Source organism: Mesoplodon densirostris, chromosome 7 (genome assembly GCF_025265405.1).
Source record: "Mesoplodon densirostris isolate mMesDen1 chromosome 7, mMesDen1 primary haplotype, whole genome shotgun sequence".
Taxonomy (NCBI): domain Eukaryota; kingdom Metazoa; phylum Chordata; class Mammalia; order Artiodactyla; family Ziphiidae; genus Mesoplodon; species Mesoplodon densirostris.
This window is the reverse complement of record NC_082667.1, coordinates 107,261,751-107,280,579: the sequence shown is the minus strand read 5'-3', so window position 1 is coordinate 107,280,579 and position 18,829 is coordinate 107,261,751. Positions and strand designations below refer to the sequence as shown.

At 37.3% G+C, this 18,829-nt stretch overlaps 1 protein-coding gene across 1 annotated transcript in view; it reads left to right on the top strand.

Moving 5' to 3' along the window:
• Positions 1-17,139, top strand: part of ZW10 (zw10 kinetochore protein) — a 32,447-nt gene extending 15,308 nt beyond the window's left edge. Inside the window, exons 8-16 of the mRNA XM_060104776.1 lie at positions 3,693-3,856; positions 4,766-4,948; positions 7,646-7,884; positions 9,940-10,011; positions 10,856-11,025; positions 11,863-11,993; positions 12,753-12,884; positions 13,682-13,884; positions 16,544-17,139. Of these exons, the coding sequence (XP_059960759.1) occupies positions 3,693-3,856; positions 4,766-4,948; positions 7,646-7,884; positions 9,940-10,011; positions 10,856-11,025; positions 11,863-11,993; positions 12,753-12,884; positions 13,682-13,884; positions 16,544-16,664 (1,415 nt within the window). The 3' untranslated portion in view covers positions 16,665-17,139. The remainder of the gene's footprint in view (positions 1-3,692; positions 3,857-4,765; positions 4,949-7,645; positions 7,885-9,939; positions 10,012-10,855; positions 11,026-11,862; positions 11,994-12,752; positions 12,885-13,681; positions 13,885-16,543) is intronic.
• The last annotated feature ends 1,690 nt before the right edge of the window (positions 17,140-18,829 follow it).

Genomic DNA, 18,829 nt, shown 5'->3' with positions numbered 1-18,829 from the left:
ATGTTCTTGACATAAGAAGATCAGTGGAATGAAAAAGCGTCCAGAAGTAGAGCCAAGAATAAATGAGAATTTACCATTTGATCAAAGTCACATTTCAGTTTAGTGGGACAGATAGTTTATTAAATAATGGTGCTAGCAAAATTGGCTATATGGAATAAGACAAAGTTAGATTCCTGCTTCGTACTTCATACAGAGATACATTCCAGATAAATTAAATCCCTATATGCAAAAGGTAAAACAATAAAAATGTTAGAAGAAAATTTACAAGAAGACTTGAATATTCTCAGGAAGCTCAGAATGCATAAAGGAAATGATTGATAAATTTGACTACATATAAATGTTAAATTCTGTATGGTAAACAATGCCATAAACAAAGTCAAAAGATAATATTATACTGGGAGAAAATATTTGCAGTACATTGGCAGACAAGGAGCTAATAAAAGACTTTTTTTCCAAAGAGAAAGAACATAATAACAGAAAAAGGGTAAAAAATATGAATAGGCAGTTTATGGAAGAAAAGGTGCAAGTTGTTAATAAACATAAAAATATGTATTGCTTAATCTCCCTAATAGTGGAATGGAAATCACACCATCAAAGTAGAACTTTTCACTCCTAGGGTTGACAGAATTCAAAGATCTGTGTGAAACACTTTCGGTAAGAAAATGGAAGGGTAGTCTCCTTCATCGCTTTTGTGAGTTTTTTAGAAAGTAATCTGCAGCTCTATAGTTATGCTAAAATATACATCGCTTTGACCCAGGTATCCCACTTTTTAATCCTTACTATGTGATATCAACAGTGTGTATGTTTGCATGTATGAGTACTGTATATACTTGCATACTGGAATGTGCATCATTTGAAGAATGGTGCAGCTATTGAAAAGAACTGAAGTGGAGCTAGATATAGTGACCTCAGAGATGGCCACCATCTACTTTTAAGGGATAAAAAAGTTACGTGTAAAATCTATGGCATGAACCTATTTTATAAAAAAGGAAGTAGCCCCTTATATGAATGTTATATTAGTTTGCTAGGGCTTCCATAACAAAATTCCACAGGCTGTGTGGCTTAAACAATAGAAATTTATTCTCTCACAGTTTTGGAGGCTGGAAGTCCAAGATCAAGGTGTTAGTAGATTTGGTTTCTCCTGAGCCCTGTCTTCTTGCCTTGCAGACAGCCTTCTTACTGTCCTCACATGGCCTTTCCTCTCTGCATGCTCATCTCTGGTGTCTCTCCTTTTCTTAAAAGGACACTAGTCATAGTGGATTAGGGCTCCACCGTTATGACCTATGTAAAGGCAAGCCCTGTCTCCGAGTGCAGTCACACTGGGGACTTCAACATATGAATTGTGGGGGACACAGTTTAGTCTATATCATGTGTCTGTGTGCGTGCATGTGTGTGTGTATTATTAATGTGAGGGTGGAAGAATACAAACCAAACTCTTAACTCTGGTTACTTGGACACAGAGAGAGAGAGAAGCTTGTGGGTATGGAGAGGAAAATCAGGCTTTTTCTTTGTAAACTTCAGTGGTGTGTTGGCTTTGTCACAACAAGCATATTTTGCTTTTGCCACGAATGATTTTCTAGAAAGTATACATCACTAAAATTTACCAAGAAATAGATACTCTGAACATACAAGTAGTTGTAGAAGAAATTTGAAAGGTTGTTAGATTTTCCATTAAAAAGGCCACCATCTGGCACATACGGTTTGTGGCTACATTCTAGGTACTCTTCAAATTACAGATAATCCCTTTGATAATCAAGCTCTTTTGGTCAATAGCAAAAGATGGATAAGTGCCCTAATTAATTTTTTAAAAACCAGCATAAATTTGCTACCAAAATGTACATGCAGAGAAAATGTATGGAATGATTTTACCAAGTCATTTTATCGCTAGCTAAATTTACAAGCTCAGATCCCCTTAAAATCACATTTTTGGTTGGACATTTAATTGTAATTTCAGGTGACTAATTTTGTCAATTCTTCTTTGAGAGGAAACTTGACAAATTCCTAATGTATTTGTTGAAATTTCTCTTAATATTGTCTGCTTTATCATCTTAAAAATTTTTTGGCACAGCAAGAAAAGTGTTGTTTTGCTGTGTTTTAGCAAGCTGCAGCTGCCATTTATTGTCAACTTTGTGGCATATTTTCTTCCAGTCTGTATTATCCTTTACTGTTCTACCAGTTCTTCTAGATTCTGCACCTTCACTTGATTCTGCATCAATAGTGTACCTTAGTTTTAAATTTAAAAGTTTGTTTATAGTCATTTTCGTAAGCTAGAAAAATATATCATAGTGAAAATAATAAGCATTTCAATTTTACTTCCGTTTTCAGTTTATTATAGGTATCACTGTAACCTGTGCTGTATGTGCAAAATATTCAAATAAATGCGTTACAATGTTACATTGGTGCATAGGAAAACAAAGTCATTCGAGTGGAATGAATCTGTTTACACTGACTACATCGAAGGTGTGTTTATATGAAATACTAGAAGTGATACACATGCCTGATGTGAGCACTACAGTACACATAATAGCTTACATGATGCGATGGTTAAAGTGAGGCATAGTCTTTTCAAAGCAACAAAATTGTGTTTAACAGAAAAGTATTTTACGCTACTTCCTCTTTTTTTTTTTAGTTTAAAATTTTAATTCAGAAAACGTACAGAGGTCCCATGTACTCTTCACCCTGTTTTCCCCAATGTTAGCATCCTGTGTAACCATAGTATAGTATCAGAACCAGGAAATGGACTTTGTTATGATTCACAGAGCTTATTCAGATTTCTCCAGTTTTACTTGCACTCATTTGTGTGTGTGAATAGTTGTGCAATTTTCTTACATGTGTAGATTCATGTAACTACCACCACAATCAAGATATAGAACTGTTCTATCACCACAAGGCTCCCTTGTGCTACCCATTATAACCACACACCCTTGCTTCCATTTTTAAACTCAATTTGAAATTGCTTAAAATTAAAAAAAAAATGAGTTCGTCAGTCACACCAGCCCCATTTCAAGTGCTCAGTAGCAAAATGTGGCTGGTTGCTATCATATCGGACAGTGCAGGCCTAGACTTCAGATATTGTAAGATATCTCAAGGCTGTGAGGTAATATGGTCACTTTCTTTTAAGGTTCTTATATATTGTTTAGTTAATTAATGGTATATTCTAAATATAACTCCCTCAAAATGTGTTAGAAAATGCCACCATAAAATATACCGTGGAAGAGATACTGAAGTATTCTGTTTGGTAGGCTAGATATTATGCTATAATGTAAGGTGTTTATTGATATTTTACTTAGGATAAACACTCAGATCCTTTGCAGAGATGAAAAAAAGTGTATTTATTATTGGAGAACTTGGACTTTATTCTAAATTAGTTTTAACTTGGTATGCAGAACTTCTGAGTGCTTCATATAATCAGATCTGTAGATTAGCAGTAGATGATTATAATGTAGATGGCTTAATACCTTATAGAGAACAGGCAGTCATACAGTGCAGATGATTCATTTGAGCAGTGAAAATAAAATAATAATTGTGTGTCATGCTTTTCCCATGTAGTCTGTTGAGATAGCTATAGAATTATTCATGCTGTTTTCTTCCCTGTCATCTTAAAATTAAAGAATTCTAGAAAACTAGGGAATTTGAGAATATGTCCAGACTGTGAAGAGTTTCTTGTTTAAAACTTTTTCTTTTGAATTCAGATTTGCCTCTTGATGCTGACGTAGAAAATGAAAAAACATCTGAGATCGTATTGGCTGAGATGCTTGGTGACATGATCTGGGAGGACTTGTCCAAGTGCCTCATTAAAAATTGTTTGGTTTATTCTATCCCAACAAATAGCAGCAAGTTACAGCAGTATGAAGAGGTAAGAGCAGAGGTGTCACAGAAGATTTGAAGAGACCGTAGGTTCCTGTTGGTGTCCTTTGTTTACCTTGGAGATCTTTTGTTCTTTAGTGACATCTTTAAGAAAATTATTCATAAAGTGTGGAGGCAAATTCCCTCTGACTTCATGTCTCTTTTGGCTTCCTACCTTTTGATTGGGTGGGGAAGTATGTTTTGTTATTAAGTACGTTTTCTTTAGTAAGATACTTTTGAAAAACAGCTGTTTTTCTATTTGTGTCAGCTATAGTAGCTATTATGTGACGCTTTACTTTTTGGCTTCTTTTTAGTGTTTCCTCGAACACTACAGTAAGCACAGTAGTCCCCCTTTATCTCTGGGGCTACGTTCCAGTTCCCCCAGCGAAGGCCTGAACCTGTGGATAGTACTGAACCACATATGTACTATGTTTTTTCCTATACTAATGGGCAGGTAGTGTATATAGCATGGATATGCTGGACAAAAGGACGATTCATATCCTGGGCAAGACAGAGCAGGATGGCGCAATATTTCATCATGCTACTCAGAACAGCCCACAGTTTAAAACTTAGGAATTGTTTGTTTCTGGAATTTTCCATTTAATATTTTCAGACCATGGTTGACTGTGGGTAACTGAAGCTGAGGATAAGGGGGGACCTGCTGTCTATTTATTTAAAAATGTTTGCACCTTTACTAAGCAGAGTCAAAAACTTCTAATGAAGATGCTCTTCCTAATGAATTTAAGGCTAGAAAAAATGAATAATATTTTTATACCTAGTAACTGATGGTCTTTTCTAAAACTTAAGTGACCAGCTGGTCCTTGTTCTTTCCTATACATTGGATTTGAAATTTTAGTATTGGAAAGGAACATATGTATTTGATTCTTTTCCTTTTTTTTCTCTTGCGTTTCTTTCTCAGGTCATACAGTCCACTGAAGAATTTGAAAATGCCTTAAAGGAGATGAGGTTTTTAAAAGGAAATACTACTGATTTGCTGAAATATGCCCGTAACATCAATTCTCATTTTGCTAACAAGAAGTGTCAGGATGTGATTGTGGCAGCTAGAAACCTAATGACCTCTGAAATTCACAACACTGTGAAGGTATTGGGGGGTTACAGGGTGTTACCTTGTATTAGGAAGCAGCTCATTTTTGCGATGATTATGGTAGAGTGAAAGAGCACTGACAGTTGCTGAGCTCATTGAGGCGAGTTATTAATCTTCTTAAACATTAGTTGTCTCATCTTTAAAGGGGTCCTAATTCCTACCTCTTTAATAGGGTATTGTGGGGTCCAGATGAGATAATGCACATAAACGCATTGTATAAATTTAAAAAGCCTACGTGAATGTAATAGATTACTGTTGTTGAAATCAGAGAGTATATCAACCCATAGAGTTTTCTCAACTTTATCACTTGAATTTTTAGTACACAATTTCGTAACAGGTATTGTTATATCCAGAGATTGTATCCTGTTGTGAAATGTTGACTTTATTGCTTACGCTAATAGAGGTGCTAGTTTTGAAGTTAATAAAAACAAATAAAAAGATGTGATCTTTGTATGGTATAAACAATTATCTGTCAAATCCATGGACAAATTAATTTGCATTGAGGGTAATTTACTCCTTTGACCTTAGATAATTCTGTGTATTTTTTTTAACATCTTACATATATAAAATAATATTTGACAAATGTAAGGTGTTACTTAGATTAAAAGAAGACATACACTAAAGTAATCCCTTAATAGAAAATTCCTCAGCCATTTATCTGTTATCGCTGAGAGGACTGCGCTCTTCCTCCCTCTCTCCTTTCTGTCATCCCCTGTTTTCCTGGGGGTAGGTACCCTGTTATAGTGTCCACTTCAGTAAAATATTAAATTAGCCATTTGAGGTGCACAGATATTAGCACATTTTGATGTAATCTTGGCTTGTTAAGGGAGCCGAAATGCACTCAGTCCCGGGAACTGGGCTGCAGGTTTCTTTCACATGAATATCACTTATGTCACTCTTGTGCACAGAATCCAGTGGCTTCCCGTCTCATTCAGAGAAAGACCCAGTAGCCTTGCAGTGGCCTGCACGGCCTCCTGTGAACTGTCCCCTTGTTGCCTCTGACTCCGTCTCCTGTTGCATTCCTCTTCAGTCACTCTGCTCATTTGCCAGGCCGACTCGGCTGCAGGACTTTTGAACCTCTTTTTCCCCCTGCTTGGAACATTACCACAGACGTGCTCCCTTTCCTGACCACTCTTGTAAGATTGTGACCTCCCGCTCTTTCCTGTACTCTTTCCTTGCTTTATTTTTCTTCATATCACTTATTATCAGTAAATATTCTATATGAATTATTTATTGTTTTTCCCCTCTAGAAAATAAGCTCTATGAGGGCAGGGTTTTTTTTTTTTTTTTTCCTGTTTGTTTTGTTCTTTACTGTTTGGTTTACTGTTGTATCTGTAGCATCAAGAAAATACCTGGTGCATACTACTATGTACTTAGTAAATATGGTAAATGAATTAATATATATCCCATTAACTCTGTTATAACTCCTTGTTATAAATAGGATTGTTACTAGGTCACTTTGTGACTCTGGGCTAAATCTTTTAACCTTGTTGGACCTCATTTTCCTCTTCTGTAATATGACAGAATTGAACTAGATAATCTCTGAGCTCCCTATTCAACTAGTTCTGACATTTTATAAGACTGTATTTTCCCCCCAAGTACCCAAATCCTAATGATGTAGCTTCCTCTAGATCAGAGTTTCTCAGCAGTGCCACTGTCGACATTTGCGGCCAGATAATTCTTTGCTCTGGGGGCCTGTCCCGTAGGATGTTTAGTAGCATCCCTAATCTCTACCCACTAGATGCCAGTAGCACCTCTCCCAGTTGTGATGTTTGTATTCTCATTTAATGTCATAACAGCCCTATGAAGTAGACATTATTATACCATTTTACAGATGGCAAGTCTGATGACTTAAACATTTTTATTAGACTTGGAGCTTCTTCTGTCAGAAATTTTCCATAGAGGTCCAGTATGTGCAGAGCAGAGCTGCTCTTCTTGCAGTAGGAACCTGCTGCTTCCACCTGCTTAATCTCTCCTTTTGTTGGCCCCTGAGGCATCTTTGAGAAGCAAGGTTTGAAAACCATTATTGTAGTGCAGTTTCGTCATATTACAATGAGAAAGTTGAGGTCAAGAGAGGTTAAGTGACTTCGTTAAAAGTTCGGGTAGAAAATATCACTGATGTTTCCAAACTAGAAGCCTAGTGTTCTTTCCTTTAGTCTTGACCAAGTCTGGGAATTTTCATTCTGTGTAAATGTTAGGGAAGCTTTTTTGGTTTTTGTTTGGAATTTTGTTTTTAAGAGCAGTGTAAGCTAGCCTGAATGTGTTGTTTCTTTGAGTAAGCCAACACGTGTTTCTGGTGGGAAATGATTTGTTTAATGACAGTGGAACACAAGTCATACTGGTGTGTGTTAATCTAATAGTCTAACCTGAGAAGGAGGATTTTTGAAGGTCCTTTCATTTACCTAAAATCTTGGGCCAGTTTCACAGCTTTGCTGTTTCCACCAAGAGTGAGAGTGCACAGAAGAACTAGAAGAATGGCACAGTAAAGGGATTGCTTATTTCTTATGATGTGCTTTCACCCAGGATTGAGTAGTCATTAAAGTCCTGCCATGTTTACTCAAATCTTTTAATTATTCTGTAGATCCACAGCTTAATCATCATGGAAGCAACTGGTATCTTATTCCTCACTGTATGCTTGCATTTGGATTATTCTGAGGACAATGCCTTTTCTTTGTTTCTGTATTTGACTCTTAGATTACTCCTGCTTCTAAGATAAGTGTGCCAGATTTACCTAGTCCTGCTGAGGAGGACAAGCTCCAAGTACAGAAAGTGTCCACAACTCCATACAACGAAGTGATGAATTTAGAGCCTGAAAATACGTTGGACCAACATTCCTTTTCTTTGCCCACATGCCGCATCAGTGAATCTGTGAAGAAATTAATGGAACTCGCCTATCAGACTTTACTGGAGGCAACAACTAGCAGCGATCAATGGTACGAGTTCTGAGTCCTCTGAAAATGGCAATGACTTGGTTAAATGTATATCTAAACTAGACATTTATTAAGAAAATTAACTGGAATTCTTTGGGTTTTCTTATCTTGTTAGTTAATATTTCTTTCCCAAGAGAAAAGTATAGTACACAGGTATGTATTGACAATTAACTTTTATTTACAATAACATACAATCTTACAACAAGGTATGAGAAATAAAAGCATTGTATGTATGGACAAATGGGTTTGACATTAAAAATTGTTAATCACTTTTTAACAAAAAGCCCTTTAATTTTTGTTTACTTTTAACTTTATTTGACTTCGATGATATTACATGAGAAAGTGCTTGTGAAGAACTTAGAATGCTACCTGGGAAATAATTAATACTCAGATGTTTATCAGTATTGGTGGTGGTGGTCTTAGTGATAGTTGTACCATCTGTTTCAGCATGCTCTGGCCCTGTAGCTTAACATTCATTTTACCTTTTGAAATCTAGGCCCTAATTAATTTACATTTTAAGTGTTAATTTTAAAGCAATAATAGTTTGTTGGGCAGCCAAAGGTAGAAGGAAAAGAATGGAATGCACCAAAGTTCTGATTTCTCCCTTTCAAGAAGATTTCTTCTAATCAGTATTGTATTCAAGGTACCCAAACTCAATCCATATACTTGCACCTTTGTACTGAATCTCTTTTTGTTTAGTAGGCTCTTCCCATACTCCTAAACTTTATAAATTGAGGAGAAAATGGTAGCCAGTAGCCCAAGTTGATTATAGAGCAGATTTACAAAAGCCTCTTTAGTTTGGATCTGTGTGCAGTAGTATTTTTACTTTTCATCCTCATAGTAGAAAACAGTTTCAGTTAGGGCTTGACTTAAATTGCGTCTTCCTATGGGCTTCTGGAGTTTCCGTTTTTATCTCCGTGTACAAACTAACCCCTTTATTTCATTCTGCTCTAGAAAGAACATGTTCACTAAGATACTTCCATGACTTTAATGAATCATTATATTCACAAGTCCATCCAGTTTTAAATCTAAGTAGGAAGAAAAATACACATAAAAGGAATTATGCACTCCTTTGGCAGAATAATATAGGAGTGACTATTTCATTACATGGCATTCACTTGAAATGTACCAGACCAGAAGTTAGGGATGCAAGGCAATTTTTTCTAAGAGAATACCAAACAATATTTTCATATACTGAATGTCTATAGACATTCTTCCCACCAAAAAAATAGTTTTAACAGGATAAACAAAAACACAACTACATTACAACAACTCACTTTTCCTATTATCAAACTTCAAACAGCAACACATGCAACAAAAATAACATGAAATAATTTAGTCAGGTATCATAGTAATCAAGTGGTAACAGTGTTTTGGGGTATAGTGACCATGACTAATTTTTCAAAATTATTTGTGGAATTCCTGTGATGTATTCAAGGTACATAGTTTAAGATATTCTTATGTAGAAGTAAGCTACACAAACCTTATATTTGCTCTTCCTAAGTGCTTTTTAATCATGATCTTTAGGTGTTCTAAGACCAGATTTAAAGGGCAAGAAAACTTGAGGTTGGATTCTATCCCAGAAATGTTGATTCATCTCCTTGCATTGGGGTGAGAAGGAGGGAAGGTGGAGGCTGAAAGGCAGTCTGGTTCCGACAGTACCAGTGAGTGCCTTTATTGATACCTTGCCCTTTGCACAGTGTGTCAGTGAGGAGGTGACATTTGCTCGAGGCTTAGCTCCATTTGTCACTGAAGGGGTACTCTGGGTACTGGCAGAACACAAACTGATAAATGGAATAGAGGCTTTGGGTTGAATGCTGCTATTCTTAATATTATTAATGGGTCCAGGTTTTTAGACCTGTAGTCTAGTTAGTGAATACCGGCTGAGAATCTATGCCATCTAGAGCAATGGTGTTCTCAGCAGTGACCAAGGCAGCTGTTCTCTCCAGCTGTAGTTTTAGCTGCTGACTCTCCCTTCAGGTGCACTGAGTTTGAATTTTTTTTCTCACTGCCAATATATCCTTCTGCATTTCTGTTGAAACTGTGTTTTCCTTTTAGTGCTGTTCAACTTTTCTACTCAGTGAGGAATATCTTCCATTTGTTCCATGATGTTGTGCCAACATATCACAAGTATGTGCCACTGTGTCTGACTTCTGTGTAATATTGTAGGTCTAAAATGTTTGTGAGTCAGGTTAAAACCAGTAATTTTATATTCCCACCAAAGATAATTGGTTACTAAAATTCCAATTTTGTATATTCTAGCCTGACATTGAATCAGCAAACTAGGAAGTATTAATTGAATGACTGCTAGTGGATATGTAGCAGAGGTATAAGACAAGATCTCTTCCCAAGCTGGGTAGGTAGACTAATATGTGCAGAAGAATTAGAGCAGTGATTTTCAATCTTTTATGAAAATTTAAAATCACATGGGAAGATTTAAAAACATATAAATGCCCTGGCTTCGCTCAGAGGTTGTGATATAATTTGTTTGGGGTGAAGTCTAAGCGTCTCTATGTTAAAATTTCTCAGGTGACCCTAATCCGTAGCCAGCTTTGAAAACTAGTGAATTAGAAAATAGTTGAGTGCTTCATTATACAAATGAAATGGGAATTTGGAGAAAGGGGAAGCAAACCTGTATTTCCACAGACTTACCAGTGTTAGATTTCAAGGGAATTATTATGTACAGCTATGCCAGGTTTCTAGTATAAAGAGTTGACACAGGTAAACATCTTGATTCCCTTGTTCTTTTTTGTTAATCACTAGGATAGTTTTAAAGGATAGGGTCCCATGCAGGCAGAACAACCTCAGTGACTAAGTGGGAGTGGGAGTGATGAGGTTATGCCTTGTTATGTACAGCATTTATACAGTAGACAATGATTAACACCTAGAAACACATTAAAAGAGTAGCTTTTCATCAACCCCAACCTCAATAACAGGAGATTTCTTTCTTTTCCTACGCTTCCTCCTGACCTAGGGAGAACCTTCAAAAACTGCCCCAGTTGGCTGCCATTCACCTCAACAACTGTATGTATATTGCTCACCACTTGCTGACCCTCGGGCATCAGTTCAGATTACGTCTTGCCCCCATTCTGTGTGATGGCACTACTACTTTTGTGGACCTTGTACCTGGCTTCAGGAGACTTGGTAACTGATACTTTAAATTTAGGAAGCATATTGATAATGCAGCTTATCAGACTAGTATCTTTGTAATTTATGAATGCAGCAGTTAGAAATTAGGTGGTGGTCCTGAGCCGTATTGGAAAGTGGGAGGGCATTTAATTTGTAGGTGTTCCCAGTTATTTAGTTTTATTAAGTGAATGCAGTCTTTTGAAAGCATTACTTTTGCATGACGTGATTCCATGGTACATTAGTGTTCCAGACTGCATTGCTGGTGTGCAGTGGATTCACCAAATCAGAGTTATGTCAGTAGAATGACACTTACTAAGATGCAGTGTGACAATTCTGTTAGCGTTGTTGGTAAGAGCTCACTAATGACAGTACTTATTCTTTTGCAAAACCTCAAACTAGCTCCCTTCTCTTCTACCTCCTTTAGCTTTACTTCTGATTATTAAAAATCAAAAGAAATGTGGGGTAAGTCAATAATGATAGCCTAAGAAAAGCAGAGAATCTATATGATTTACTTAGCTTTTCAATTCCTGACTTTTCCCTTAGGTGGTGTAGATATATCAGAAAAATAAGCAGTTGCTTCTACTGTATAAGCAGTTTTTCTTATCTGACTCTGGACAAACTGTTGGAAAAGACTTACGATCCTGAGGGTGGGCTTGGAGGGACCGGCTAATGTATTAGAAGTGATGTTTCTAGCAACCTTAGGGCAACCTTATGATGTTATCTAACAAGCAGTTGTTTTCAAATAGGCAAAATCAGATATTTGGTTCATGCTTGTCTCTCCTCTTCCACCCTGGTTTTGCATTGTGTAATTGAACAACTTTTAGAATTCTTTATTCTCTTTTCTTATTATAGGGACAGAGTGTTTTTTGGCCCAAATGCGGGCACAGAAAGGAGAACTTCTGGAAAGATTATCAAGTGCTAGAAACTTTTCAAACATGGACGATGAGGACAATTATTCTGCAGCAAGTAAAGCAGTCCGACAGGTGGGAGGCTGTTGTTCCCTGTGGAATTTGTACTCTTCCTTTAGATGCTCCCCACCTTGTTTTTTAAGCAGCAAAGAGTATGTAACAGGTAGCTCAGTTCATTCCCCAGAACTCCCATTGGAAAATGTGGCTGCCTTTTACAGTCTTGTTTACGATCTTTCCCTTCCCCTACCCCACCAAGTCAACAGGAAGCTATCTTCCCATCAAGCCACTAGTGATGGGAATAATAAGTCTGTCATAGCAAGTATTTAACCCATGAACTTAGGTTTGGGAAATTTGAAATACTAGCTTTCATCTTAGAAAAATGCCTCTCTCTCCTAAGTGACTTATCTTTTTACTAGTTTTCCCATCCTCAGAATAAGTCAGTTTTTCATCTAGCAGAGATATCACTAGGGTGAAATATTCAATCCCGCCGCGGAGCATAGGCTCCGGATGCGCAGGCTCAGCGGCCATGGCTCACGGGCCCAGCCACTCCGCGGCACGTAGGATCTTCCCAGACCGGGGCATGAACCCATGTCCCCTGCATCGGCAGGCGGACTCTCAACCACTGCGCCACCAGGGAAGCCCAAGAAGCACATGTTCTTGATTACTTTACCTCACCGTTATATAACACCTCTTCTGTCTCTCTCTCTCTCTCACACACACACACACACACACACACACACACACACACAAGCACGCACACAATAAATGTAAATCTAGAAAACTGTGAGTTGTAACAATCTCTCTTCCATGTAAATATCTGTATTCTTCTGACAGGTACTGCACCAACTAAAGAGACTTGGAATTGTGTGGCAGGATGTCCTGCCAGTGAACATATATTGCAAGGCTATGGGGACTTTACTCAGTACAACAATTTCTGAGATCATTGGCAGAATCACTGCCCTAGAGGTAAGGGCCATTAGATGTCTCACCAGCCTTGAGATGCAGTTCTTGTTCCAGATTGTCACTTTCCTAAGGAAGTGATGCTGAAGTCTCATTTTTAGTCAACACAGATGGTAGAAGAAATTGTTCATGTTTCATGTCTAACTCATCATACTGTTATTTTTTTCACTTTTATCTTAATTCTGTTTTGCTGGAGACTTGCTAATCTCTATCTTTCATACCTATACAAGAAAGTAGGATTATGCTTTTTCTCCATCTAGCATCTGTGTAAGTTATGAATGAGGAAGTTGGAAATGGGGCAGTGCTCCCAAAATGTAAAGTGTGAAGTCATAGATACTTAACATGTACGTGAACTAAATAATTTAATTTAGTAAAGTGAAATGCAGCCTTGTGCAGGTACCACTTTACCAACACACTGGTGAGGTTGGGACTATATGTGTGACCCTACAGGAAAGTTGCCTGGACTCTGCCAGCTGATACCTCTAAAGTATAGATTGGCTAAACCCTTGTGGTAACACTCCCTGCTTTGCAGCAAACTGCACCACATTCTATTGGAGAAATGGGTTTTTTCATGCAGGCAAACTAAATTACTGACAATCTGTTGAAACATATTTTGTGTCATTCTAACTTTAGGAGTATTGTCAGGACTGATGAAATCTAGTGTCTAGTAAGGTGTGCTCAATTGGTTGGAAAACATCTTGCTGTGGTTGACCCCCTGAATAGTATACACCAAAGATCTGCTTTTTACTTACTACTAAGCTGGCCCAATTCTGTTCTGTTGTGTTCCCTTTGTGCAAAATCAGGACATCTCTACTGAAGATGGTGATAGATTGTATTCCTTATGCAAAACAGTGATGGATGAAGGACCTCAAGTATTTTCACCTTTGTCTGAAGAAAACAAGAACAAGAAATATCAAGAAGAGGTTCCGCTCTACGTGCCAAAATGGATGCCATTCAAAGAATTGATGATAATGTTACAAGCCAGCCTGCAAGAAATTGGGGATCGGTGTGTAAAATCCTTTGATAGGATTTATATATCTCTTCACAGCTATAAAAGAGTATTAGTGCCATTGAGAGCAGTGCATATTACTCAGGAAAGTTTCATATTGAGTAGCAGTAGGTGGGGTCTTTGCATGGTCTATCATAGTGTGGATCTCATGACCATTTTCTCATATTTGATAACGTAAAAACTTCTTGTTTCTATTATTTTGGTCTTGAGAATGTTGTTTTGTCCTGCTGTACGTATGATCTTGTACTTCTTGCACTTACAAGGAGTACAACCATCTGACACCTGGATGGAAATTTTTGCCCATTTTAATCAACAGTGGATGCATTTTAAGATTGGCTTTGATATGTTAACAGAGAAGTGACTTTTATCTGTAAGAATATTCAGCATCAAACCATTGTTTGATTGACCAGCAGTTTTTCTACAGGGAGTAAAGTAGTTTTAGAGATTCAGCACCACACAGATTCATCTTTTCTTAAATATAGTAGATGACGTTTTCTCTCAGTACCATCAGTTAATGTTGCTGTGCTCTGTAATTGTCTGCTATGTCGTATCATACTGAGTGTGTGAAGGTCATTAATACGGTGCAAAAACAGGATAGATGTGGGCTAGTTATACATCCTTGGATGCTTTTATTATTGTCTTGGTATATTTTTAACAAGCATGCATACCTTGTATAGGGAACTCACTGAATAGGCATTAAGGTCCATATCCATCCCTATAGCTACTTGTCTATCTACTTTGGCTTGGCTTATTATAGATGCCCAATTACATTAGACTAGTTGTCCTAGATGTGTCTGAGTTGTTCCCAGCAAATACTATCCATTCTAAAACAAGGTAAATGAGATTTTTTGCTTGAAAAAAAAAATCACATCAAAATACCTCTAACTACACTTAGTATAAAATTTGATTTATTCATTTGTTATTTACAAGTCCTTAGTGAGTTATGTCTTCAGGTAAGACTCCAGAGGGCAGCAGATAAGAATTTTTCTTTCTGCTGTTAAAGGGCCCTCTTGCAGCCCAAGAATGATCATTAATTCTTTGTTATGAGAAAAATTACAATACTGATATATCTCAGCTTCTTTTCTTCTGCCTAAGAAGATTTTTTATTTCAGTAAATATAAGGATAATAACTAATTGAGAAAAATTTTTTTACCACGGAAACTATCTCCAGTTGTGTAGTTTAAACATTTAAAAATTATAAAATATACATATGAAAGAGTACAGTATATATAACATATATTCACAGTTTAAAGAAAAAGAGTGAAATAAATGTTCATGTACCTATTGCTCAGCTTAAGAAAAATATTACCACTACCTTTGAAGACCCTTATGTACACTTTTCCAAATCGTCCTCACCAGAGGGGTAACCACTATCTTGAATTTTGTGTTATTTATCTCCTTGCTTTTCTTTATAGTTTTACCACATTTGCACATATCCCTAAATGGAGTCTTCTATAACTTGCTTCTTTTGTTCAGAAAATTCTTTCGTGAAGGTATCTGTAGCTGCAGTTCATTTTCACTGCTGTATCATATTCCATTATATAAACATTTCATAGTTTTTTAAAAAAACTGAGTTATAATTAACATACAATATTATATTAGTTTCAGGTGTACAACATAGTGATTTGATATTTTTATACATTATGAAAAGATCACAGCAGTAAGATCAGTTACCATCCATCACCAAAGTTGTTACAGTATTATTGACTATATTCCTCATGTGTATGTTACATCCCTGCCCGTGACTTATTTATTTTATAGATGCATATTTCATGGTTTATCCTGTTGCTTCACATTTTCACCAGTATTTGGTATTATCAGACTTTAAAATTTTTGCTAGTCTAGTTGCTATGAAATGGTAGCTCATTGTCATTTTACTTTATATTTCTCTAAATTCTAATGACATTGAGCATCTTTTTAGTGATCATTTTTCTTCTATTGTAAAATGCCTGTTTATATTTTTTTTATATTGGGACTCTGTGTTTTTCTTTTTGAAGTATAGTTGATGCACAATATTATTAAGTTACGGGTATACAATATAGTGATTCACAATTTTTAAAGGTTATACCCTCTTTATAGTTATTATTGGCTATATTTCCTGTGTTGTACAATATAGCCTTGAGGCTTATTTTATACACCATAGTTTGTAACTCTTAGTCCCCTACTTCTAAATTCCCCCTCCCTGCTTCCCTCTCCCCACTGGTAACCACTGGTTTGTTCTCTGTATCTCTGAGCTATTCATATTTTTTACCCTTTATTCTACAGGGTTGTTTGTGATTTCATACGTATTTTTTATACGTATCCTTTGTCAGTTAAAATGTGTTGCCTGTGGTTCACTTTTTAAAGTAGTTACAGATCCCGTTACTCTATATAACCATGTGAGGATGTGGTCATAACGGGCTTAGTGAGTATAGAATGAGGGGGAACAGTTTTATCTTCCTAACTTGGTCTCTCGTCTGTCTATGCTGTTACCAAAATGCAGCCAAGAAGCAGAAGATGTCAAAGATACTGACTGGTAGATTCGTAAAGAAGGGGAAGAATGCCAGAATTTGTTTTATTTCCATTTTAAACAAATACACTTTTGGGATCAAATACACAATTTAAAAATCTGGCTTATACTTAATAGGAAATAGAAATTGTGTTTTTCATTTTGCAGGTGGGCAGATGGAAAAGGGCCCTTGGCAGCTGCGTTCTCTTCCAGTGAAGTAAAAGCTTTAATTCGTGCCTTGTTCCAGAACACAGAAAGAAGAGCAGCTGCCCTTGCCAAGATTAAATAGCTCCATCTTCCTGAGAAAGCCGTGTCTTGAGCAGGTGGATTCCTTTCTTGGCGTAATTAGTCTTTAAAGACTTCTTGGAATCACCCGTTAGTTTTGGTGAACTGATATATCATGGAAGTTTGATTTCACCTAAGAACGCCTTACCTCCTGGCCTGTATGAGGCTTTGTTGAAGAACTGGATGTTAGGATAAGATGTCAAATGAAGCACCTCAATTTGTTGACTTTTTAGCCACCCTCCCTTGACAAGAAACTATAGGGTGACGTTGTTTCATGTTGCTTCCAGGGCCCTCTGGGAACTGTATCCATTGAAAATATAAGCCCTGGCCTTGGATCAAGGAATCCAGGTCATTCCAAGAGTCAGAATAAAGAATTTGTGAGAGATGGGAGATATATTTTGGAGGGCAAGGGAACCATAAATGCAGGAATTAAGAAGACTTCCTTCAGTATTTCTTTCCAATAAATAATGCTTTTCAGAGTTAAGGGTGAGTGTCTTTAATAACATGGGAACTTTGACAAAAGAGACCATCAGGTTTTCCTATCTTTTGTGCCTTTCTTTTTATCGACATTTATGATCCTCACAGAGGACTCAATGATTTACCGTCTTTCTTCATGACACTATCTGATAATTTAACATTTCTTTCAGTATAAATTTTTGGCACTTTTTGCTATTTCAACTAAATTATATATTTTTTCTGGCTGAGCCACGTGGCTTTCAGGATCTTAGTTCTCCTACCAGGGATTGAACCTGGGCCCTCAGCAGTGAAAGCAAGGAGTCCTAACCACTGGACTGCCAGGGAATTCCCAGACTAAATTCTATTTTATTGGTTGGATTTTTTTTTTCTTTTGTCTTCTCAAATTCTACTGTTTCTGTACCTTATCAAATGGCAAAGGTTTTAAATTGCAGTGTTCCTTTGGTATGTATGTGCCATGAGATGATAACTCTGGGTTTGGTAGCCTAATCTTTTATTTGGTGGATGTGGGTAATCCTTCAGCTCAACTTTCTGTGTTTTTAACTCTTTGCAGCCATTGGAGGTTTATATTCTATTAAAATTATTCTCGGTAGGGCTCTGGATTGTCTCTCTTCACCTGAAATGTGGAATTCCGCCTGTGAAAAGAGGGTAAAGAGTGCGATCTTTGTGTGCCTTGGAGGAGATGCTGTCTGGAGGATGTTTTCAGTTCAGTGGGCCTGCTTCCTTAGGCTTCAACCCCTGATCCCTGGCACACATTCTTCCTTCACCTTCTTGTTCTTAGTTTGAGCTCAGCCCCTACATTCTGGTTGCTTAGTTTTTCTTTTACCTATTTAGGGGTCATAGAAGAATGAATTAGAAAGAAGATTGGTTTCTTTTTATAAGAGAAATCAGCTGTGGTTAGTGACAACCTATCTGTCTGTACTCAGCATATCCTACTATGAGAACACACAGAAAAAAGACTTGCCTGAACCAACTTTAGTTTTTTGAGAACAAAGTAGTTGTCTTTCTTCAGAGGGGGAAGGGACCATTTTCACAGGTGAAGAAAATACCTGTTTTTGAAAATCCACACCATTTCAGGTAGCATTCTTTTTTCAGCAATTGAGAGGATGGGGAACTAAGAACAGAACTGAAATAAATGCATTGCAGGACTGTTACACACATAGCAGATTTCTTTTGTTCATAGAAGCTATTCCTGTTGCTTGACAGGTAGAGCAGTTGGGGGGTGGGCTCTCTTGTAACTGAAAAGCACACTCCTCTCTCCTTCCCTTCCCCCATTAGCACAGAAAAGTGCATCATAGTTCTTCTGAGGCTCTGTAGACTCCATCCCTCGGGACTCCTTCCTCTAATGAATAGTTTGTATGTCATGTCACACAGAGTGGGCCGACTCCATCCTCTTCCCTGGCCAAGGCAGTTGACAGCTGGTGGTTAAGTGGATATTCATTCTGGTTAGGGACGAGCCATCTGACTTAGCAACATGGGAGTTGGGTCTGGCAGCTCTTACAGGAACCTTGAAGGTACCTGTTCAGATAGGGAACCTGAGATGGAATGGGAAGGGAACCTTCTTCTAGAAAGAGCGTACGGATTATGTGAGTAAGGGAAATTTACGAGGCTTGACTCATTCAGTGGATCTGTAGGCCAACGGGAAGAAACCTCTTCCCAAATTACACCCAGAACTATACAAATGACTGGGAAATG